This window comes from Notothenia rossii (assembly GCF_949606895.1).
Source record: "Notothenia rossii genome assembly, chromosome: 9".
Lineage (NCBI taxonomy): Eukaryota > Metazoa > Chordata > Actinopteri > Perciformes > Nototheniidae > Notothenia > Notothenia rossii.
In genome coordinates, this window is record NC_136907.1 from 30,983,303 (window position 1) to 31,008,183 (window position 24,881).

Below are 24,881 nucleotides of genomic sequence, written 5' to 3' on the forward strand. Positions count from 1 at the left end.
TCGTCTGATTTTTAAAGAATTTATTTGCAAATTATGGTGGAAAATAAGTATTTGGTCAATAAAAAAAGTTCATCTCAATACTTTGTTATATACTCTTTGTTGGCAATGACAGAGGTCAAACGTTTTCTGTAAGTCTTCACAAGGTTTTCACACACTGTTGCTGGTATTTTGGCCCATTCCTCCATGCAGATCTCCTCTAGAGCAATGATGTTTTGGGGCTGTCGCTGGGCAACACGGACTTTCAACTCCCTCCAAAGATTTTCTATGGGGTTGAGATCTGGAGACTGGCTAGGCCACTCCAGGACCTTGAAATGCTTCTTACGAAGCCACTCCTTCGTTGCCCGGGCGGTGTGTTTGGGATCATTGTCATGCTGAAAGACCCAGCCACGTTTCATCTTCAATGCCCTTGCTGATGGAAGGAGGTTGTCACTCAAAATCTCACGATACATGGCCCCATTCATTCTTTCCTTTACACGGATCAGTCGTCCTGGTCCCTTTGCAGAAAAACAGCCCCAAAGCATGATGTTTCCACCCCCATGTTTCACAGTAGGTATGGTGTTCTTTAGATGCAACTCAGCATTCTTTCTCCTCCAAACACGTCTAGTTGAGTTTTTACCAAAAATTTCTATTTTGGTTTCATCTGACCATATGACATTCTCCCAATCCTCTTCTGGATCATCTAAATGCTCTCTAGCAAACTTCAGACGGGCCTGGACATGTACTGGCTTAAGCAGGGGGACACGTCTGGCACTGCAGGATTTGAGTCCCTGGCGGCGTAGTGTGTTACTGATGGTAGCCTTTGTTACCTTGGTCCCAGCTCTCTGCAGGTCATTGACTAGGTCCCCCCCGTGTGGTTCTGGGATTTTTGCCCACCGTTCTTGTGATCATTTTGACCCCACGGGGTGAGATCTTGCGTGGAGCCCCAGATCGAGGGAGATTATCAGTGGTCTTGTATGTCTTCCATTTTCTAATAATTGCTCCCACAGTTGATTTCTTCACACCAAGCTGCTTACCTATTGCAGATTCAGTCTTCCCAGCCTGGTGCAGGTCTACAATGTTGTTTCTGGTGTCCTTTGACAGCTCTATGGTCTTTGCCATAGTGGAGTTTGGAGTCTGACTGTTTGAGGTTGTGGACAGGTGTCTTTTATACTGATAATGAGTTCAAACAGGTGCCATTAATACAGTTAACAAGTGGAGGACAGAGGAGGCTCTTAAAGAAGAAGTTACAGGTCTGTGAGAGCCAGAAATCTTGTTTGTTTGTCGGTGAGCAAATACTGATTTTCCACCATAATTTGCAAATAAATTATTTAAAAATCAGACAATGTGACTTTCTGGATTTTTTTTTTCTCATTTTGTCTCTCATAGTTGAGGTATACCTAGGATGAATTACGGGCCTCTCTCATCTTTTTAAGTGGGAGAACTTGCACAATTGGAAGCTGACTAAATACTTTTTTGCCCCACTGTGTGTGTGTGTGTGTGTGTGTGTGTGTGTGTGTGTGTGTGTGTGTGTGTGTGTGTGTGTGTGTGTGTGTGTGTGTGTGTGTGTGTGTGTGTGTGTGTGTGTGTGTGTGTGTGTGTGTGTGTGTGTGTGTGTGTGTGTGTGTGTGTGTGTGTGTGTGTGTGTGTGTGTGTGCGCGCGTGTATTTATGTGTTATGTGGGATCATTTGACCTTTGTTAACCCATGCTTCACTAGTCCGGCCTTTTTTTGATTCCCTGTGTGCAGTAAGAGGCAGCAGTAAAACCCTCTCCAGCTTTCAGATATCAGTCAGGAGCTGCAGACTTCACGGGGTTAACTCGATGACACCCCGGCACACACACACTGTTGCTTTAGTGGTTTGGCACAGACTGAAAACCACAGGAATGGCTCTATATACTGCACCTCGTGGGTACATATGCATGCGTGTTGAGTGGTTCCCATCCTCTGAGCGGCAGCGTGACAGAGGTTTCCTGTATGTGACAACACTCTCTACTGTGCTGCAGGATGAACAGGTAAACAGCACACACACTCTCTACCTGCTGCTGTCGCACACCACTGAAACCCCGACCCATCTGTTCAAAACCCAAGTCTCCTGTGCAATCAAATCACAAGCCAAAGGATACAAACTGCAAATCTAATACATGTTATAAACATTTTCTAGAGTTTGTTTTATAGACTAATATGTGAAGTCAAAATACACCTGCTTTGAAAAAGACTTGTTTTATAACTGTCGACACAATATGGAAGATAGTCATTTTTGTTATTCTTTCAGGTTATTATTTTATGTGGGTTGGGCTTCATCTCATTTTAGAGATGCAACTTAGCATATCAATATGAATAATAGAAAAATGTGCTTCATCTAAATATTTCTGTAAGCTACATTTACTGAAAGGGATTTACTATTTGATTGAATACAAATACAAATATTCTGGTTAGGCCTTTGCTTTCTGTAAAGACAAAATCATGATCAAACTGTCACAAGATTGTCATTTATGTTTTCTTTGTTTCATATTCCATTAGTAGCTGCAACACAGCCCTGTAGTTCATAATACAAGTTGATTTCTGCATGTTTATCACCATGTAATGGTGTACAAGTACAAAAGCTTTTAATGTATGCAGCACTATTACTGAGTTACAGGGGGATGAATCATCTCACGTGATATGTATGCAACTCTAAATGCCTTTCACTGGTATTGCCACCAGTATGGTCCTGTTACGCAAAAGCAGTCATTTTGAGCTAATCTAGTGTTCTGAATATAAACATCAATATGCAGCCTTGTGTGTATTCAGTTATCACATGTTTGGCAAAGTTGCTTGTGGCTAAAGAGCATGCTAAAATGGTGCATTACTTAATATTGGAATAGAAGGGCACTGTTCAGCAAAATGAAATGTCCAGAACTGAAACAGCTGATAATTATATCTGAGACTGTATTTATCTGTTAAACAATGATATTGTTATTAAAACATGAATAAAGCAATAGCAGGATTGAGTCCTAAAGCAGGAAATGAGTTAGCAGTTTAGCACTTTCAGGTTCCTTAGTCTTAAAGTTGAATTTTATTTATGGGTTTTTGGTTTTATTTCTGAACACAGGTCAGTGGTAACTACAAGCTTACGCAACTTTTCCATATATAAATGCCAGTTAATAGCCTAATGGGGATTGTCTGAAGCGTTAGCTTGGTTGTTTACAAGTGGCCAAATGAGACTACTAAATGTCATCACTGCACATAAAAGTCTGTCTTTAGCGGGTGACCATGACGTAGTTTATTTATAGATATTTTGTTAGTTATTTATTTCTGGTGTTTGCATTTATGCTTGAAAAATGATAAAGTGGTGTTAATATGTGGAGAAATGTTTGTTTCCCACAGATATTATTGACTCTAATATTCCAGAAATACAATGGAATTAATTGTTTTACTTTTTGTTGAGGGAGCCCTTGTTATTCCGGTTTGACCCACACAAAGACATCATCACTGCACAATTCTATACCCAAGCCATAAGCCTTCCCATCCTGCATTTCACAGGGAAACATTGCATCAGTCTGAGTGTGGTATGAGCCCCCACAGCGTTACCTTTCTTCTGAAGCCGTGCACTCTCTTTCTGCCGAAGGTCCATCTCCCTGCCAAGCGCCTTCCTCTGTCGCTGCAGCTCGCTCCGCAGCACAGCGATACGCAGCTGCATGCACTCTCGCTCCTTCTTCTTCTCATAGCAACACAAGACAACAACACGGAGACAAAACAGAGAAAGAGGATTAAGGAACTTGTTTAGTATGTGGGCACAGCAGTAATCTGTGTTTATAACCATTTGAAATACCTTTACATTCCTACTAGCTCCATCAAATTCATTCAAGTCACATTGATTTATTTCAGATCTACTGAGCTCAATAATCTAGACTCCACTGTCAGCAGTCAATGAGAAGATGGACAGGGACTCAGATATTGGCTTAAAGGTGGAGGACAGCAAGCTTGTTTATCAATAACCTTATTTCAGTAACATATTGCCGAATCAAAGGCCTAAAGTTTGATTCAACTTGATGTCAATTCATCAATTTAAGTAAGAAGAAGAAGAAGAAGAAGATTTTGATTTTTAAAACAAATTTTATTTCCATTTGTTTTAACTATACACCGAAACAAAAAACAAAAAACATTACACAAATCAAATAAATAAACAGATTTTCACGTCTACCAAATAAATGTCATTTGAAAACGTTTTACCCATTTCAAAACATCATATTTTACACACTTTAAAAACAAAAAAATTCACCTCCCCTTTAAAACTTCAATATTAGAGAGTCATTTTCCCCCAGTGAGCACAGAACCTGCCCAACAGCCCAAACATCCAGAAACCCCTGTAGATGATTGATCAGCGTATAGTATGCATGCTCCACCCTCAGACGCGCTGCCACCAGCCCCCTCAGACAGAGCACTGCATCCGTCCACCCTACTCCAGCAAGTTGATTCTTTCTACTTTTCCAGATTGCTAATTTTGCATTAGCAAACAAGAAATTGATCAATAGTAGGATTTCCTTCTTTTTCAGGATGTATTTGGGGCCATGGACAAAAAGTGGTATGAAGAAAACCTCCCCGAACCCCTCCACCCACTCCTGTAACATTTTTTTAAGACCAGCCAACCGGGGACAGGACACCACTAAATGCTCCAATGTTTCTGCCATAAAACAGAACGGACAGCCCCCCCTTGTGCCTGGGTCAAAATGAGCCCTGTATTTGTTAGTGGCTATTGCACCGTGTATAATTCTCCATTGGATGTCAGCCATCCGTTTTTCAACGGGAGACTTATACAGACACATCTGTCCACCTCGACTCTCTGACGCCTGCGAGCGAGCTGAGGTTTAGCACCTTTACGCAGCTAAGATATAGCTTCTTCCCATTGCAGGAGCTGAACATTCCAGGTGTTAGAGTCCCCAGTGATAGCAGGAGACCATCCTCCTCTCTCCATTCCCCCACCGCAGGACCCACACTCAAGGCAGGAAAAACATAATCATGTCCCTTTCTCCACTGGTCGGCCAGATCTGCATCCAGAGCAAAAGTCTGGTGGGATGGCGACAGCGACTTCCACACCTCTTCTACCAGGTTCTCCAGAACTCGAGTTGATCGAATGCCCGTCACCTCAGCCAGTTTTTCTGTGGAGATCCCTGTCAAATGGCCAAGTTTTACCACTCCCGCTTCAATGAACGCATTTTTTAGGGCGGCTGAAGAGAAAATGGTTCCGGAAAGAAAACCAGTGTCAAACAGGGGCTCCTCAAACAGCCACATCCCAGGCCGGGGGTCGGGTGGTCTGGTAAAACTCAGAATCTTCCAGGCATTGATGACTGAGCAGTAAAAAGGTGCAAGTCCAGTTATCTCGTACGCAGGGGCCTTCAGCAGAAACAGGTGTTTATCAAAACCAAAGCCCCCTGCCCTCCAGAGCAACAGCCGGGCCATAGCCAGCCAGCAGGGAGAGGCACCATACAGCAGCCGCTGAGCTGCCTGCAGTCTAAAAGCAGCAGTCCTCGCAGTAATGTCCACAAGGCCCTGCCCCCCCTCCGCCACAGGGAGGTACAGGACCGATGCTGGCACCCAGTGATGACCCGACCAGAAGAAATCCACGAGGAGCCGCTGCAGTTGTTTCATGAGGCCCGGCGGTGGGGTTAACACCTGGAGTCTGTGCCACAAAGATGAGGCAACCAGATTGTTGGCTACAAGAACTCTTCCCCTGTAGGACAGCTGGGGTAGCAGCCATTTCCATTTAGCTAATATAGCTTGCACTTTTCCCAGCAATCCCTCCCAGTTCTGTGCAACCATGTCCTCAGACCCCAACCAAACTCCCAGGACCTTTAAACCCTCATTTCCCCAGCTGAGGTTACCAGGAAGACTGGGCCTATTTTCTAGACTCCACTGACCTACCGAAACTGCCTCACTCTTCTCCCAGTTAACTTTGGCTGAGGCAGCCTTCCTATACAAAACTAAACTGTCCTGTAGCTCCTGGATATCTCGCTGACCTTGGATAAAAACACTGACATCATCAGCATAAGCTGATACAACCACCGGGGGGGCCTGAGCTGACACTGGCAGACTCAGGCCCCTCAGCCGGTTTCTAAGCCTGCACAAAAGTGGCTCGATGGCAATACTATATAATAGGCCTGAGATAGGGCAGCCCTGCCTGATCCCCCTTTTAACTGGTACAGGTCTGCTCAGCCCTCCCCCCACTTTCACAACACATCATGCATCACTGTACAAACACTTCACCCAGGACAAAAAATGCTCCCCAACACCAAAAGCCTGCAATGTGGCAGCCAGAAAAGTGTGATCCACACGATCAAAGGCCTTCTCTTGGTCAATAGAAATAATACCAACATTTATATTGTACAGTTTGCAAACATCAAAAGTGTCTCATCAAAAACAAATTGTCCACAATTGATCTGCCAGGGATGCAATATGTCTGATCAGTACTGATAAGAAGTTCGATAAAACACTTCAGTCTGTTAGCTAAAACCTTTGACAGTATCTTATAGTCCGTACATAAGAGAGCCACAGGTCTCCAATTCTTCAGCAGGGTTAGATCTCCTTTCTTAGGCAACAGTGAAATCACTGCACGCCTACAGGAAGCTGGAAGAGTCCCTTTACCAAAGGACTCCATCAATACATCCAACAAATCATGTCCTAGAATGCTCCAAAAATGTTTAAAAAAGTCTGCAGGTAAACCGTCTATGCCCGGAGCCTTGCCGGAGGCCATCTGTGTCACCGCAGAGGTCAGTTCCTCCAGCGTAATGTCAGAGCCCAAGGTGTCACTTTCGGCTGGACTCAGCTGTGGAAGACCCTGAAAAAGTTCATCAGCGGCTTCCACGTCACAACCTTCGGCTTTGAACAGGTCCGTGTAGAAGGACACTGCATGTCTCCTCATCTCAGCAGGTTCAGAGGTTACCTGTCCATCGGGAAGACGCAGACATACCATCTGCTTCCTTTGGCCCACAGACCTCTCCAGGTTGAAGAAAAAGGTGGTTGGTGCATCAATGTCTCTCATGGAAGTAAAACGGGCTCTGATCAGAGCTCCCTTGGCCTTCTCCTGAAGAAAACAGTTAAGCTGCTGTTGTTTTAGGAGGGACTGTTCTATATTTCGAGCAGACACACTCTCTAACTCTCTGATCTCTCTCTCTAACTGCTATATAGCTCTCCTAGTGTTTGCAGTGGAGTAGGCTGTATACTGTTGACAGAACACTCTAATCTGAGCCTTTCCTACCTCCCACCACTGACTCAGGGAGGGAAAAGACTCTTTCTTTGATTTCCAGTTGATCCAAAACAATTTAAAATTCTCACAGAAAATCAAATCTTGTAAAATTTTAACATTAAACTGCCAGAACGATCTAGGTTTCTCTGTGTTGGATAAAACCAAATCCAAAGAAACTAGCTGATGATCTGTAAAACCAACAGGTTGGATGTGACAGTTCACTGCACGAGTAATAAAAGAAGAAGACATGTAAAATCTGTCTAGCCTGGCTGCACTGACGCCCCCATCTAGCATTCTCATCCAGGTGTATTGTTTAACGGAGGGATGCTTCATCCTCCACACATCCACTAAGTCAGCCTCTCTTATCACCTGTCGACTGAGGATGAGGCTCCCGTCCTATTCTGTCTAAAGTGACATTAGTGCAAACGTTCCAGTCCCCCCCAGTATAACACACTCCCCCTGTACACTAGTGTCTAGCTTGTCTTTTAATAACTGAAACACAGATACACGTGCAGGGCCCTGATTGGGTGCATACACATTAATAAAGGTGAAACTGAACTCTAACAGTTCCACTTTCACCATCAAGGCTCTACCTGCCACTATCTCAGTGCTGGATAAAATCTTTACATTTAGAGAGGGGGAGAATAAAACAGCTACTCCAGCACTAAGGTTTGAGCCATGACTGAGTACATACTGACCCCCCCACCACATCCCCCAGTCTGTCTCATTCAGGCTATCACTGTGTGTTTCCTGCAGAAATATCAAATCTAATTTTTTCTGATTAAAGACTTCTAACACTAAAGCTCTTTTCTGTGCACTTCTACCCCCGTTCATGGTCAAGGAAGCAACCCTTAAAGCCTGCATTAGAGGAAGGAGACAGAGAGAAAGAACAGACAGGTACACACAGCAGAGAGGAGACACCCAGTGTTGCATGATCATGTTGAAATGATTTAGACCTTTTCAGTTTCTTCCCTCTTTTGCTTCCTGTCGTATCTTTTTTCACAGCAGTTACATGCCTCCTGAGACGATAACGTTTCTTTTCATCCAGCAGGTCTAACCCTACAACTTTCTGAAGAGTTCTCACTGTATGAAGAAACTTGTCAATGTCAGGGAAAAAATCTCTCACTTCCACTGACTTGCCAAAAGATTCGTCTAAAAAGACATTAATCTCTTCCAAAGAATATATCTCTGCGTTCTGAGAGAGACTATCTGCAACTGAACCACAGTCAGAATCCCCCTCACCGTCTGTGTCCATCTCTGTCACCTCATTATTGTCTGCAGCCTGTTGAAGCTCTTTTTGCCGCCCAGAGCCAGACGGCAGCTCCTTCTGTGTGCCAACAGCCTCTACCTGTCCCACAGCACCAGTCCTCACCTGTCCTGCTACATCATCTCTCACCCGTTTACCTGTTTCCACATTTTTTCCTCTTACACTCACCACACTCTCTACAGTCCCTGTTTCATCTCTCACGATATTCATCCCTACTACCTCCGCAGCCACCGGGGCCCCGGCGGGTGCAGCAGCAGCCCCCGCGACACCGGGTCCCGCTGCCGCGGACCAGGCCGCCCCGGGCCCGGCCGCCCCAGCGGCCCCGGCCGCCCCCGGCTCGGCCGCCCCAGCGGCTCCCGGCCCGGCCGCCCCAGCGGCCCCGGCCGCCCCCGGCTCGGCCGCACCCGGCGGAGCGACGTGCCGTATCTGTGGACATGCAACACGTTTGTGACCCGACTCCCCGCACTCAAAACACTTTACGCTCCCTGAGCTCGCATAAACCATATAAAAACCCTCTTCGTGCCTCACCCGGAAGGATACATCTAGTGTCTGAGTGGGACAATTCAGAAACATGAAAACCTGTCTCCGCAGAGAATGGACATGTTTTAACTTTTCATCCTTACACCCCAGAGCAACAGTGCGGAGACTACTGGCAAACTTACCAAAACGCTTCAGCTCCCGTTCCAGCGCCTCATTCGGGATGAACGGAGGAACGCCAGACACAGTGATGCGCGTGGACGGTGTCGCCAGCGGTGAAACTTGAATGTATTCCTCGTTTAGCATTAATCCGCTCTCAATAAGTTCCGTCACATATTTCTGGTCTTTCAGAAAGACCACGACCGCTTTGTTCAAGCGGGAAGCATAGGAGATATTTACATGACCGACCTGATCCCCCACAGCCAGCAGCACCTGCTCCACTGTGCTGGCGGCCTGAGCCACCAGCCGCACTCCGTGTCTCAGAGACACCGGCGGCGCCCCGGAGGACGCCATCCCCGCCACGAGGCACGGAAAAACACTAAATTAACAAATTAACCGTACTTGCAAAGGGTACAAAAATCCCAACGAAAGATCATACAGTTAAAGAAACGATTGAAACAGAAACAAAAGAGTTAAAGTTGAAATTCCCTCTTCCCTCTTCAAACACACATCCACCACCGAAGAAGAAGAAGAAGAAGAAGTTCTGATTAAAGTTGCTAACATATTAGATGTATATATTATCTTGGATATATATTAGATTAGACTGTTATATACATTTCATAAAATACTTTCTGTTTTCTTTATGACCGACAACTAAATATATATGATTTGTAACAAAACGAACATTTGAGCACTTCATTAAATAATAATCAGCATTTTGAAATTAGAAGATTAGTGCATTTTCACTATTATATGAGTTGATGAAAAGACCAAACCATTTAAGGATGATCCAACAGTGGAAATAATAACTGCAGCCCCATTTACTGTATATATTATGATATACAAAAGTCAGACTAAATACTATATAATAAGAGAAATGGTTCAAATATAAATAAATCATTTTAATTAAGCATTCTCCAACCTGCAGATGCATTCAACATTATCTTTAATTTTGTTAAAGCAGGAAAACTGGCAAAGCATTCTGAAGTCAGAATGAACAGTCATTCTCACAGAATATTTGATCCAGAGCTGATTATTGCTATTCAACTGCCAACACACAGAGAACCAGGACATGCCACAACCTGTGAATGTACACACCCCGGAGTGAGAGACCACAATAAAGCCCATCCACTCCAGATGAGTGTCCGTCTTTGACTCTTTGTACCCACAACTCTCCTCTGGCGTCTCTCCCACCATATGCTCCCTGACAGCATCAGTGTGAGGTCATTGAAAAAAACTGCTTTATATTAACAGGATTTCGTTGATTTAATTACAAAAAGAGCTGGCAGCTCATCCCTTAAAAGAGAAGCCTCAGATGTATTATAATAAATAATAATAATAATACATTTTATTTCAAAGCGCTTTTCCAGGTGCTCAAAGACGCTTTACAGTGGTTTGATAAAACATGATAAAATGGAATAAAAAATAGAAATAAAAAATAAATAAATATTAAAACAGCAACCCAGCATAATTCACAAATTAAAAGCCAGTCTGAAGAGGTGTGTTTTGTTCAGTGTTTTGAAAGTGAGGGGGTCGGTGCAGTCTCTGATGTGTTGTGGAAGGGAGTTCGAGAGGGTGGGGCAGCGATGGAGAAGGCTCTGTCCCCCCAGGTTCGGAGCTTGGTCTTTGTGGGGACAGAGAGGAGGTTCGCTTCTGATGAACGAAGGCTGCGGGAGGCGGTGTAGTGGTGGATCAGGTCGGTGAGGTAGTGGGGGGGGCCTGGTTATTGAGAACTTTGTGTGTTAGCAGAAGGATTTTGAAGTGTATTCGTTGACGGACAGGGAGCCAGTGCAGGTTTTGAAGGACGGGGTGATGTGGTCTCTGGAGCGGGTGTGGGTGAGGAGGCGGGCAGCGCAGTTCTGGATGTATTGTAGTTTATTTAGAATTTTGGATGATGAACCATACAGGATGCTGTTGCAGTAGTCCAGTCTTGAGGTGATAAATGCATGGATGAGGGTTTCAGCAGCTGGGAAGGAGAGTGAGGGGCGGAGGCGGGCGATGTTTTTCAGATGGAAGAAGGCAGTCCTGGTGATATGGTTTGTGTGTTTGTCGAATTTGAGCTGGCTGTCAAAGATTACTCCAAGGTTGCGAATGTGAGGAGGGGGTTAGAGTGGTGTTGTCAAGGGTGAGGTTGAAGTTCTGGGTGGTGTTGGTGCGGGATGTGGGTCCGATTATGATGATATCTGATTTGTCGCAGTTCTGTTGAAGGTAGTTTGTTTGCCTCCAGGATTTAATTTCTGAGAGACAGTTGGTGAGTGTGGAGTGAGTTGTGGCAGTGATGGTTTTTGTGGAAATGTAGAGTTGGATGTCATCCGCGTAGCAGTGATACTGGAGGTTGTGGCGGCGGATGATTTTTCCAAGGATAGAGCATGAAAAGGAGAGGACCAAGCACCGAAACCTGGGGGACGCCTTGGGACAGAGGGGCAGTGGAGGTAGTGCAGTTATTTATGTGGATGAACTGGTGTCTGTTGGTGAGGTATGATTTCAACCAGGAGAGTGCAGTGTCAGTGATGTTAAGAGATGATTCCAGGCGGGACAGCAGGATGGTATGGTTGATGGTGTCGAACGCTGCTGTGAGGTCGAGGAGGATGAGGATGTTGAGATTGCCGGAGTCTGAGGAGAGGAGGAGGTCGTTAGTGATTCTGAGGAGGGCTGTTTCTGTGCTGTGATTTGTGCGGAATCCTGATTGAAAGGATTCAAAACAGGTTATTGGAGCTGAGGTGGGATTTCAGTTGAGGGGCTACAACACGTTCGAGTAGTTTTGATAGGAAGGGGAGATTGGAGATGGGCCGAAAGTTGGACATGACGTCAGGTGTGAGTCCAGGTTTTTTTTGTAACAGCAGCCAGTTTGAGTGAGGGGGGGACTGATCCAGAGCAGAGGGAGGAGTTAATGATTGTGGTTATGAGTTGGGAGATGGGAGGGAGGCATTCCCTGACAAATGTAGTTGGTATGGGGTCCAGAGTGCAGGTGGAGTTCATTCCAGCCATGAGGGTGGACAGTTGCATTGGGGTCACAGGGGAGAACCGGGATAGGGGCTGTGAGGTGAAGGGGGGGGAGCCAGGAGTGGAGATGGGGAGGGCTGTTGAGGAGGTCAGGTTTCTATAGCTGCTGTCGATTTTGGATTGAAAGAATGAGAGGAAAGAATTGCAATGTGCGGTTGAGGATGGGGTGGCGTTGTCACAGGGTTTAAGGAGTGTGCTGATGGTGGAGAACAGAGCCTTGGGGTTGCTGGTGCCGGAGTGTATCAGTTGTGAGTAGTAGTTGGACCGGGCTGCTTTGAGTGCGTTATTGTACTGATGTAGATAGTCGGTGTAGGCATGGAGATTAACTGTTAGAGTGATTTTCTTATGAAGGCGTTCCAGTTGGCGTTTTTGTACTTTCATTTGGCGGAGTTCGGGGGTGTACCAGGGAGCTGATTGTGTGAAAGAGACAGTTTTGTTTTTTGGGGGGGCCAGTTCATTAAGACAGGAGGAGAGGGTGGTGTTGTCGTAGTCCACCAGTTGACATGGATTGTCAGGCGGGGGGGGAGGGAAGGCGGACATCTTGCAGGTGGTGCAGGCTGAGAGTGCTGAGGGAGACAGGGATTTAAGGTTTCTGAAGGTTATTGTGCGCTTGTGTTTTTGGATGGGGATGGGGATATTAATGTCCATGGTGATGGCCAGGTGGTCAGAGATGTGAAGATCGAGGCTGGATAGGTGGTGGGCAGTCAGACCAGTGGACGAGACTAGGTCCAGGATGTGTCCGCGGCTGTGTGTGGGGAAATTGATGTGCTGTGTAAAGTTGAAGCATTGTAGAGTTTCCAGAAATTCGATGGCATATTTACTGGTAATAAGGGTGAATAGGAAGGGTATATTATTATTGGGCTTTTTTTTATCATGTAAGATTCGTTAGAAAAAAGGTTTTCAACTCAACTTACTGAATTGATTTGAACAGTGGGCTTATTAACACATGAATACTGTGTTATAAGACAAGCACAAGTTTCATATGTGGGCTATATTCCATTATACTTTTAGAATTTTCCTCAGACCACAGTGGCTCCTAGGGCGTTATTTAGACGCCACATATTTAGGGACTTTGTTGTGATGAAAAATAAATAGACATTGTGATTTGGCCGAAAACATAATGGATGATAAAGACCGTGATTCAGCCTTGTTTTTCATCCTGCAGTCTGCAAGCAGGGACTGTGGCTGGCGCGCGCACACGCACGCACACACACACACACACACACACACACACACACACACACACACACACACACACACACACACACACACACACACACACACACACACACACACACACACACACACACACACACACACACACACACACACACACACACACACACACACACACACACACACACACACACACACACACACACACACACACACACACACACACACACACACACACACACACACACACACACACACACACACACACACACACAGAGAGATAGTGATCGTGTTCTGGATCAGACGAAACACAGATATGCTTCTTCATGAAGACTTCTGAGGGCTTTGCAGTGAACACAGAGAGGCGTATCAGTCGCCAGGAGAGAGAAGACAGATAGAGCCTCCATCTCTAATGTGTCGCTCTCCATGCTTGCATGTTAACCGCCAATGGCTTTTGCACGAACCAGGAGCCTCCTACACTTTCACTCAGCAACATAGTTGTGTGTGTGTGTGAGACTGTGACCGACCACCAGGGCCCATCTGACTCCTCCAGAACATCAAACAGTACTGAGTCAGCTGAGTAAATAAGCAGCAGGCGTGGGGGGAGCATGATATAACCCACAGATTAATGGCAGAGCGTGGGTGAGAGGGTGAAAGGGCCTTGTGCTGGGGCTGGTGGCCTCCACTCTGTCCCCCCTTTGATCCACGCTCACTATGACGTGCACAGAAGGATAGCTCTGAGCTCTCCAAAGGCAGAGAGGGAAACCCTTAGAAGAGCAACACAATGCTCCACTCACTCTCGCCCGGGTTTCTTGAACGGAAAAGGTGGAGGACGAGGATTATGTGATTTATTAGCTGATGTGAGCTCTGAAAAGGGTTTTGAGGAATGTCTCAATGAGGGGGAAATATCAGAGACAAGTTTTTGAAAGGGATCCTTTGTGGCAAAAGAATGGAGCCTCAATGTTTTTGCGGGGAGGCTTGAAAAGGCTTTAGTGGAGCTGTTTTAATAGGTAGGGTGAAGGTCTGGGTGAGGAACAAAAAAAAGGAGCCATATCAAAAGCCGATGAGAGCATGATGGAAGGCAACAGCTGTAACAGATGTCTAAGGCAGTCTACAGGGGAACTAAACCTGTAAATGTGGTATCTGTGCAAAAGCACATATGCAGCACACACTCTGCTGTAGATTTAAACACTGTGTGGCCACAAAAAGATCCCAGCTGTGCTTTCCTCTGAAGGCAAGTCTACCTGGAGGATAAAAGCACCCAAGTGTCACTGCCTGGGGGCTTTTATAACAGCAGAAGAGACGGGATGCTTTTGAAGTGAATGTTTACAATAAACACTACGTCAAACCTGGGATCAGTGCTCCGTTTTCACAGCTGTGCGGCTGCCAATTCCAACAATGTTAAATATGCTTTCTTGCTTTTGTAGTGGATCCGTTGGAGGATATGACAGGAGATGGAAACATAAACAGTGGATTCTGGTCAAAGTGTGATCATTAAGGCAGGAGGGATAATGGTCTCTCCACCTTCTGTTGAGCAGTCAAAACAGAAGGATACAATAGCTGCCCAAAGCTGGAAATGAGTAAATAAGTGGCCTAAACACTGCTGCTGATTTAAAGGTAAGATGCTGATGAGTTGGAATTTAGCTGGGGATGGTTGGGCTCACCCGCTCTGTGCATGTTGCCGTCGTCCTCAGCTTTTCCTCGATCTCCTTCCCAATCCTCTGCACTGTCACTTGGGTCTGTTTGATGGCTCTCTGTGCTGTGTGAAGCCTGCAGGAATAGAGGGAGAAAAAGTCACCATGCAGATCATTGTTTGGAACCACACACTGGACCACACCAACAACCGCATGTTGAAACAGTTTTTTTGAGAGGCCGCTGAATTGACAGGATGCGTCAGTGTTATGACTAAAGCAGCAATTACACTGACTGTTTGGAAAGATTCTTCCGAATTATGATTGTCCCCATGTGTAGGAGTCTTTGTTTTTTCTTGTTTACTTGGGTTGATCTTCTTCCTGAACTGTAAAAATGAATGACGAGCTAAACATTAAACAAAAGAGAAAAATAAAATCAAGACAAGTAATATTAGTCCACAGCTTGTTTGACCAGACCCTAAAACAACAAAGTTCAACATTTTAAACACTATTTTGTTCTAATCATCTAACCACTATATGACATCAAACGTTGCCCAATAGACCTGAACCCATCAGTCCCAGGAAAGGAAAACAACCTTCAAAAAGGACTAATCATGTATTGAAACCACAGAGAAAGAGGCCATATTCCAAATCCCCTGATACTGTCTCCACTGAAATATGGAACAGCAACATCAGGACACAAATGACAAGCAAACCTATTATTTTTTTAGACCATTAATCAGGGTCGGAATTCACTGAGTTTTTCTCAAGTCCTAAGCCCAAAGAAGAGACAAACCTCCTCAACAGAACCCATGGGACTCCAACAACACTACAGACAACAATCCCACATGACGGTAATGAGTTACAGAGGACAGACAAAAGGAGGGAATGGCCATAAGCTCTCAAACTGTCAGCGTGCTGTTAGATCTTCCACTTCTTGCTAAATGTCTCAATGTGCCATGAAAGTACCATTGCAAAGTAATGCACTTTTCTGTCTTGATGAATTGCTCAACTATTGGAATTCTTAGATAAAGACGTGATTAGCTCTTGTTAGCATGTTTCTCCCCTCCTATGTGAACAGATTTTAACTTATTATTTTAAGGCATCTTCACAAGATGACACTTCCCTTGGTCCCTTGTCCAGTCCATCCCACCCCTTTTGCCATTCCATGAATGTGAGATTTGTGCACATTTTGACATACCATTCCCACATTTTTAAACGTAACATTTCATTGTTTGCACTTAATTGGCAATGAATCCTCTTATAAGCGTCCTTCCATATATCAAGGTGTGCATATATCTACATTCACATTTGACAGGAATGATACAACCAGATCAGCAGCTCTTCGATAGCCTCTAGTGTTTCTCTCTCAGCATTGTTTGCAGATGCAATTGCAAGTTCTGAAAATAATACTGTAAGTCATGTTCATGTTCGTCTCTCCGAATATATTTTGCACATTTCTGCACAGCACACACCTTCAAATATAATACACTGTAGCTTGTCATATATTCATTTTCCTAAGTTGTTTAGCTTTTTAGGTTCTTTTGTATATTTAAATTTGGAGTAAATAATTTTCTTTTTCTTTCTTTTTTTTTTATGGTTATATTTTTGACCCACTCTGTGTATGTTTGCACCAACATACACAAAAGCAAATTCCTTGTATGTCTGAACGTACCTGGCAATAAACTTGATTGTGGCTCTAATAGGTTCAGAAAGGAAGATACTGCACCCGTTTATTAGGAGTAGGGGTTTCCATCATGTTTGAATTATTTGTTGTTAGCACTTACGAAGTGGGTCATGAAGGTGATGTGAACAGGATGTTCCTTTGGTATGCACTTGCTTTGAGTCTTCAAGAAATTCAGAGGGTTTAACAGGCTTCCAGCTCGGTGGGGTCATTTTACAAATCCTACGGGGGTTTTTGTTATGAAACTTGTAGAGTCACCTGGTGGATATTATTGCTTCTTGCAGGCAACCAGCCTGAACATAGACATACATCTATCACGATGTAAATGCAGCTTTGGGGAGGGGCCTTACAGGAAATGCATTGCCTATTTTCTGCCAACAAAAATGATCTGTGTCAGGTGACAGTGATGGCAGTTGGAGATAGTCCTTCGGAACATCAGGGCCGATCTGTTTTGACAGCTTCATCTGTTTAGGTGATTGCGATAGGAGAATCTGATATGGTCTTTTCCCTCAGGTGAGAATAGTTATGTCCTCCCTCCTTTTCAGGCATGTCTGCCTCCTTATCATTCCCTTGGTCGTGGCCTAACACCTGCCCAGGAGTCAGGGGGGTCCCACTGCACAGCCACATTGGAGCAGCAGCTTCATCGCTGGGAAACTGTCCGGAAAACTCTTTGTCAAAAGGCGAGATAACTTTCCTTTTCTAAGGCATTCAAGGTCACTCTGCCACAGGAAGTTATGGCTGAGCCTGTGCACTCAACCCATAATGCCGATAAACATCAGAAAAACAATTACATGTTCTCCTTTAACCGTGGCACTGGAAGCTGCAGGGGTGTCAGAGGAAAGATTCTTTGATAAAAAGAAGGCATCTTGGACATTTCTAATAGGGGCTTTTAGGTGTAGTTTAACCACAAAGCTAAGTAAATATAACGATTTACAATAAAGTCAATACAAATAGATTGAACTAAAGACCTTTGAATTTCAATTGTTCACAGTGCTTTCAGTGCAGTTGGAGGCAACAGCCTTGGCAGCCGCTCTGAGCAAGGTCTTCTGTTTTCTGTTCATTTACCTTTACTGATTATCTTGAAATAAATATTTAACACGGTTTACACAGTGTGTTGTGGTCCAGCATCTGCTATTTTCAAATCAAGGCAGCGAATGAATCAGCAAATGCAGATGTGTCATCTGGCTCACGCAGATAAGCCAGAGAAAGACCTGGGAGGTGAAGAGGACACCAAGGAAGACTGCTGTTCTTCTTGGCGAGAAAAAAAGGCAAAAACATCAGGGAGGCGTTATGTAGCACAGAATATTTGAGTGGTTGAAATGTTCACAACACTAAAAGGTAGTTACGTCAAACCTTTCCATCTTCTTTTGTATCACTGCAGAGCTTTTCGTTCCAAATAAATGGAATCCAAAATCCCGCCATGCAATAATGCACATACTGTATCTTCGGAAAAAGTTGCTTTAAATATCAGCTGAATGAATCAATTGGTTCAAACTCAACGGCTGATGGCTCTTACCAGGGCAGCATGATGAAATGTGTTAGCAGTCCTCCAGCTGTTCATCACATGAAGTGTGCCAAATGAACATGTCAAACAAACCTGGGTCACAGGAAACCGGAACAAAGACTAAAGAGTGTACTGAATTCATTTCCAGCAACCATTTCTGAAACACCAACGTTGAATAGGAGAGCCAAGTTAGCAATTCAAAACAAGCCGATGCATTGTTTTGACAACACATGAAGCGTAATGTCCCACCATCACACCTCTGCTGGGGACAAAAAAAAGACAGCACCTCAATAGGAAAATCACAACAAACCAAACTGTCTAAATTCAGCCTGTATGCCAAAGAATACAAAACACATTTAACCCCTAGTTATTCACCTCACATCACTATTCTCTCCATTGTCACGGAATGGAAGATAAGATTTCTGGAGGTTCTTCATCGAGTGCATTATGCGCTTCTATTCCTCCAGGCATTTTGTGGGGTTCTGCTGAGTTGCTATAAGCTATGTTTACATGAAAACTACAATAGAGTTTCAAAGAAGCTGAAGAGATCTTCAAGGAAGATATTGTTGGTCCTAAAAGGGTCACACACTCTGGAGATAATTATAGAAGTTTGGATTTCTAGTCGTGAGTTGAAGCTCTTTTGCCCTTTGACTTACAAAAGGAATCTCAAACTGTTAGTCGTGGCTACTGACGCTGCCTTGTGGAGTAAGCCAAATATGACCCAATAGGTAGATGTATATCATGTAAAGCCTAGTGTGTTTACTTTTAGAAGCCAGAAAATACTAATAGGATAAAGCTTAGTATTTGTTTTGTTTGAATGTGTAATGAACACTACATACACAAGCTATGACAACAAAAAAGAGCACTGCAAGGCAAGCACTAAAAAGCACAAGCAAAACGCACTAGAAAGTGAGAGAAAAAGAAGAGACGTGTGCAGTTACGGCCGTCGACACTACAGCTTCAAAAAAAGCTTGGAGCTGGGCGTGTCTGAAGCTTGGGGATTTTATTCGAGCACCGCGACCAACAACCAATCACATGAATGTCCCGCCCCCGGCATACAAAGCAAAAAACCCCGGGGATTTTATGCGAGCAATATATATATAAACTCCCCAAACAGGCGAAAACCTACCAGTTTCACCCACTGTCTCTGCCACCTCCCTCCATGCCTGGTTCCTCCGGTTTGTATCCCAGTAAATAGTTCTGGTCGTAAAGAACCGGGTGATTTGCTACCGTAATTTCTCGTTTGGAATATGAGGAAATGAACTGCGGTCTGGCTCTCCCAGCTTGCACGCGGTTTGATTGGCTAGCGCTTGAACTGTCAGATTTGCATAAACGGGATTTGATTGGCTGACGCTGGCTACTCCGGCGTCTCCGGCTTCAGAAGTTGAACATTGTTCAACTTTTGCAGCCTGAAACGCCAGGAAAGCTCCGCTCTGCCACAATTCAGTTCGGCGAAAAGCGAGGCAACGTGACGTCACCCCATTCAAAGTGAATGGGCAGACACGTTGGAAACCGTTTTTGAAGCTGTCGAAGCTGTAGTGTGGACGGGCCGTTAGTGATAATGGAAGGTGGAAAAGCTGGGGGGAAAAGCATGAGCCTAAATAGAAGAAAATCTCAGATAGAATCATATGTGTAAAAAATATTTGGGAGGTAGACAGTTGAGCAAATAATAGAAGGGGTGTTGCAGGCCTACAGCCTAAACTGAAAAAACAACCTTAAACCTCCTTAAATTAAGTAAATGGGGAAGGCTTTGATTGTGCCTAAATCCCCTCCAGAGGTGTGAAATGAAAACACAAAGCCTCCACATCATTTCTTCACAGTGATTTAGAGCTCAGACGGTGCGTTTGTTTCTGCAGTCTGGTAGCTGCTGGTGGAGTCCCTATGGTCAGCAGAGACTCACACATACAGCTGCCTGGTTACACAGGATCACACCAGCATCGTATGGCTGAGAGGCTCAGCATCCAACCAGCGGGCCAGTAGGTCTGAGGAGTGCCTGCAGGGAGGCATTATCAACCCAGTAGCCTCTGTGGCACGATAGACCCCCCACAGAGCTCCATCAGCACGGTGCCCTGCTCCTGTTGACTCGTACGTACAGTACTTTCATACTTCACATTGGAGCATACAAAAGGAAATCAGGAAACAAAGGCAACATATGGCTCTGATCAAGGGTGGAAAAGAACGTTTCCCCTTTAGGCTCCAGAAGTGTTTGACAGGTTTAATCTGCAATGTCACAGTTCTGAACTGTGAAAGTTGTGCCCAAAGAACAATGTTTAGAATGTGTCACATGAGCCATTAGTAGAATAGACCAAAACGTATTAACATTGAGCATCTACAAGGCTATAATGCCATTAAAAAAATTACTTTCAAGCACACAATTAGTAAGTTTCTGCCACTAACCATCTCTCAGCCAAGAAGAAAAAACAAAAGGGGTGTCATTTGGTAACGTAGGGTGAGAACCTGGGAGTTGAAGTCTTCACCACCATTTGTATCTCTTCAACCAGCTATTGGCTGTTAGGATTTCTTCATTGCTTATCATTCAGGAAGCAGTTGATCGATACAGGTCTCTTCCTCTCCAAAAGAAAGCCGAGCCAGTGATTCAATAACAGTAGAAAGAAGTGTTTCTAATTCTATGGGGACGAAGTAGTACTGGAAGAGCTGGAGCTAACTGCTAATATTTGCTCAGTTTTCTCACTCTTATAACTTAGAATCGAGTATCATGAAATATATATAGGAGCAAAATGATCACCGGAGGTCTCGACTTCAAAAACAGCTTAAAGTGCATAAAGCAATTGCATGTTAAAAAGGGACAGTGTGTAGGACCTAGTGCCAGCGTTGCGTTACAGATGGCAAACAACTGAGGAACCCTCGACTAACCCCTACCTTTACAAAACTGCAGTAACAAGCTGCCAAGTGCCACACTGTGGTAATGCTGTCGTATCGTTAAGGAACATAGCCTCAGTTAGGGTCATTTTTACCATAACACAAGTTTAGGAAACGCACAATTCAGGAGATGGCTAGCGTTACCAGTTTTATAGAAATGTCCAGAGCTGCATGCCCTTTGGGTGTTTTGAAAGGGGTAGAGCCAGAGTGTAGTTTAGCTTTCAACAAGATACTGTAGAAACATGGTGGTGCAACATGGGGGACTCCATGTTGCACCACCTCCAAAGTATCAATCCTGTTCAAGTATATAGTTAAAACAACCAATATTTTCAAATGTGGCCTAAAATGGGTTAAATGTCATTTTGTGACTGATGTAACAACAGTGCAGACACTTTTCAAAGGGTATGCATTACATTCAACCAAATGAAAAGGACCGTTTCCAGAAATGAGCTTGAAATTGACTTCCCTTGAAATGAGGGATTTCTCTAGGTTTGAATTGAAATGTCAACTCTTTTTTTGAAGCTCAGTTATGTGATTAAAGTCGTTGTTTCTCTGTTTCTCAAACATCAAACATTTTACTGGTAGTTCAGAGGAACCTTTTAATAGTGTCTACATCAAATCTTGTTCAACAGCTGGATAATCTTCGTCCGTCACCGTCTACTTTTCTTTCTTTCTACTCAGAAAGGGGCCTAGCTCTATTTAGGCTCTGGCTCTATCTAGGCCTGTAAGAGACAACACTTTGCTGATTGATGATCTGTGCTCTCCCTCTTCATCTCTCCATCTGAGATGTGTTGTGTTTGCTCGCCCACATCACCACGTTACTCACACAGACTGTGGGTCTTTTAAAGCCGGGGCTGAAAAGCAGACTGTGAATCCGCTGACAAATTACCATCATTAATCAAGACAAGCGCATTCTGAGCAAAGCTGCCTTTATCCTTTTTCATTAAAACACAGTGGGAGACAGTTGGGAGGACATGCATCAAAAATACATAAATAGTCCAAAAGAGGCACAATAACAATGAGATGACCTAAGGAGAATAACACTTTTCACCCGATTACATGATGAAAAATCCTTCATCATTCACGAAAACATGCAACCACGAAGTTGAGCCAATGACACAACACATGAGCGTCCCTTCGCCTGAATCATCCAGTAAGTAAATGCACTTTGAAACGGGAAGCTCTCTGCGGGACAGAGGCTGAGTGGTATGTATGGTTATGTACTATGGGGGGTGGTAGGATAATCCCTTTTGGAGCGTACAATATCTGATGAATCATTCTACACTACCTAATCATAAAACATGTGCATATGAGTGCACCAAGCCAAGGAGAAACAGTGACAGGGGTGAGGAGCTGCAGGCAGAGCAGTGTGTGGGAAGAGGGGATCAATGTAACTGTGTTAAACTCCACAGAGTCCCATTGGGTGTGGATAGAAGAAGAGGATGTGGAAGAAAGCTGCAATAATAAAAGAAGCGAGAGCAGAGGTCATAAAAGTTATGATTCAAACTGGGACTGTTTAAGTTCAGCTGGCTTTGGCAAAACTCATTTTTCTGGGTGTAAAGGCCTGCGATGCATTTATGTCCCCCTATGTCATTCTTATAGTAGGAACATCTCAGTGGAAAGCCTCTTAATGACAGGACCTTGATCTTATTTTGGAAACGTCCAATCAAAGCGTCTAGATTACATTAATTCAGTTAAAACCAGGTTTAATTTAGTTTTTAAGTGCTGGGGGTATTTTAACAGGGTTTCCCTCTGGGGAAGCCCTGAGGATGTTGAAAGTGGTATTTACGTTGTTCCACGTTTAAATCTAAATGCGGAACAACACGGCCATGTTTGTCAACAGATGTCAGAAGTGCCTTGTGTTGTCTAAAGTTCTTAATTACTGCACCAGGGTTCCCCTTCTGCAAGCTACTTGCTCAGCAAACCTTTGTCTCCCCCTTGTGGTAGCACCTTGTATTGCAGCTGTTTCTCACATTCAACAGAGTGTACTTTAAAATCGAATCAGAATCCCAAGTCTGACACTGGCCTGATGACAAGGTGCCTTTATAAAGATGTGCTGTTTAAAAAGATCCGTATACTTCACTCATCATGCCGAACAAATAAAGTCTATACTAAAGACTAGGTGACTTTAAATAAAAGTTGGTGCCTGTGAGAGCTTTTCTGATGAAGAATCACAAACTGGGCTTCCCTGTGGCACCATCTGCTGGAATATAATTGCTAAAGAAAATACATGAAATACACATAATAGGAGTTAGTATAATCACATGACCAATTACGCATCAAAAATAAATAAAAAACGTTTGGTTTAAAATGTAAAGCATGTTTTCTCCCCCAAAAATGGACTGAGGAAAGGTTGCTGCATTCTGAAAAAGGAATCCTAATGATGTGATAGGAAATCAAGCAATCCATTGCCCAATATCACAAAGTACACATGTGTCACAGAGGGCTACAGTGTGTGCAGCATACCCTGCACACCCTCTGTCCTTAGACCTACGTTTGAAGGTAGGGGAGAGCAAAAAGGAGGATCCTTCTCCCAGGCACACAGACGTGTAATGGATGTTGGGTGTATAGATTCAAAAAGATGATCAAATGATGATGAAACATGATGTCATACTGCTACATGGCATGACTCTTACCTGAGTAAAGAGAAAACGCTGTAGGAGTTCCGGACTGAACTCAGGTCGACCTGAAGCAGGCTGTTTTTCTTCCGCTCCGACTGATCCTGGAACAGCCACATGGGAGAGTTTCAGTGCAGAAGGCCAAACAGCGAGCGATTAAATCTAATAAGATTAGGGCTGGGTATCCCATTATAAAGGCAGAAGCTCGGAATAATTGACAAAAGGCTGTACCTTATGATCAAAGTCAGCTGCATAGTAGCCATCATTCAATCCAAATATGATCTCATTTGGATTCCTGGATCGAATCTGTGGACAAAGCGAGGCAGAAGAGGCTCATTGCAGGGACTGAGACCAGAGAACAAAGGACAGCGGGCATCTGGCTGAGCGTGAGACTGAGCTATCTGTTTACGAGCGTTGAAACTAGTCTCACTGCGAAAGAATGACAGTAACAGAGTTTTTTAAGTGAGTTTGCAATAGCTTAGTTTGATTTTAAGAATGAGAGTTTCAGGGTGAAAAAGTCTCAATTCAAAGTTCTTGTTTTTGAGTCCTCACACATTCCACATCAGCACACGTTTTACTGCTCATAGAGCATAGAGATCACAAAGTGCAAACACGTTGATCTCATTCTAACATTGTCACCCTAATATTGCAACATAATGTCATTGCAACTTGACCTCATCTGCTACACTTTTCATTTGATGTATAAAGGGGGGAAAGAAAGTAATTCAATACATTCCATTTTGATGACAGTGAACCTATTGCAATGTGTTTGATACAGTGGTCAAAATGGTTATTTACAGTTATGTCAAATATTTACCCACATACTGTATCAGCGTAATGTTTTGAAGTGAGTGAAATAAGTTGGTTTTTTTGAACAAAAACAAAACTGTGTATTTAATACAGAACAGAACAAGTGAATAGATGCTTTTGAGAATATGGGATTTACTGAAGGGTCAAACTTTTGACTGCATCGCATCAAAGTAAAGCAGATCATTGCATACATCAAATGCATGTGAAGTATTGACTCTTGCATGAGTTGCAAGGTTTTTCCTAATTGCCATTCACATCATCTTCAAGAAATGAACGGCAGACTCTGCTTTGGTTTGATTTAGGCAAGTAAAAAGGCAAAACTCAGAGCTTGATGTACCTCATTTGATAGAATTGATCCCAAGGCCAAAATGTAAAGAATAAAGTTCTGTGTTCAAACTCTGTTTTCAAAACTGAGAAAATTCAGTTGTAAAATAGTGTTAAAAAAATGTGCACCTTGTGTGTTTGATTTCAA

At 43.9% G+C, this 24,881-nt stretch overlaps 1 protein-coding gene across 2 annotated transcripts in view; it reads right to left on the bottom strand.

The window, feature by feature from the left end:
- uvrag (UV radiation resistance associated gene) overlaps positions 1–24,881 on the bottom strand; it is a 138,704-nt gene that overhangs the window by 106,138 nt on the left and 7,685 nt on the right. For both annotated transcript variants that reach the window (XM_079651266.1, XM_079651267.1), the window contains 4 exons: positions 23,831–23,905; positions 23,618–23,703; positions 14,947–15,052; positions 3,549–3,675 (listed from right to left, as the gene is read on the bottom strand). In XM_079651266.1, the coding sequence (XP_079507392.1) occupies positions 3,549–3,675; positions 14,947–15,052; positions 23,618–23,703; positions 23,831–23,905 (394 nt within the window). The remainder of the gene's footprint in view (positions 1–3,548; positions 3,676–14,946; positions 15,053–23,617; positions 23,704–23,830; positions 23,906–24,881) is intronic.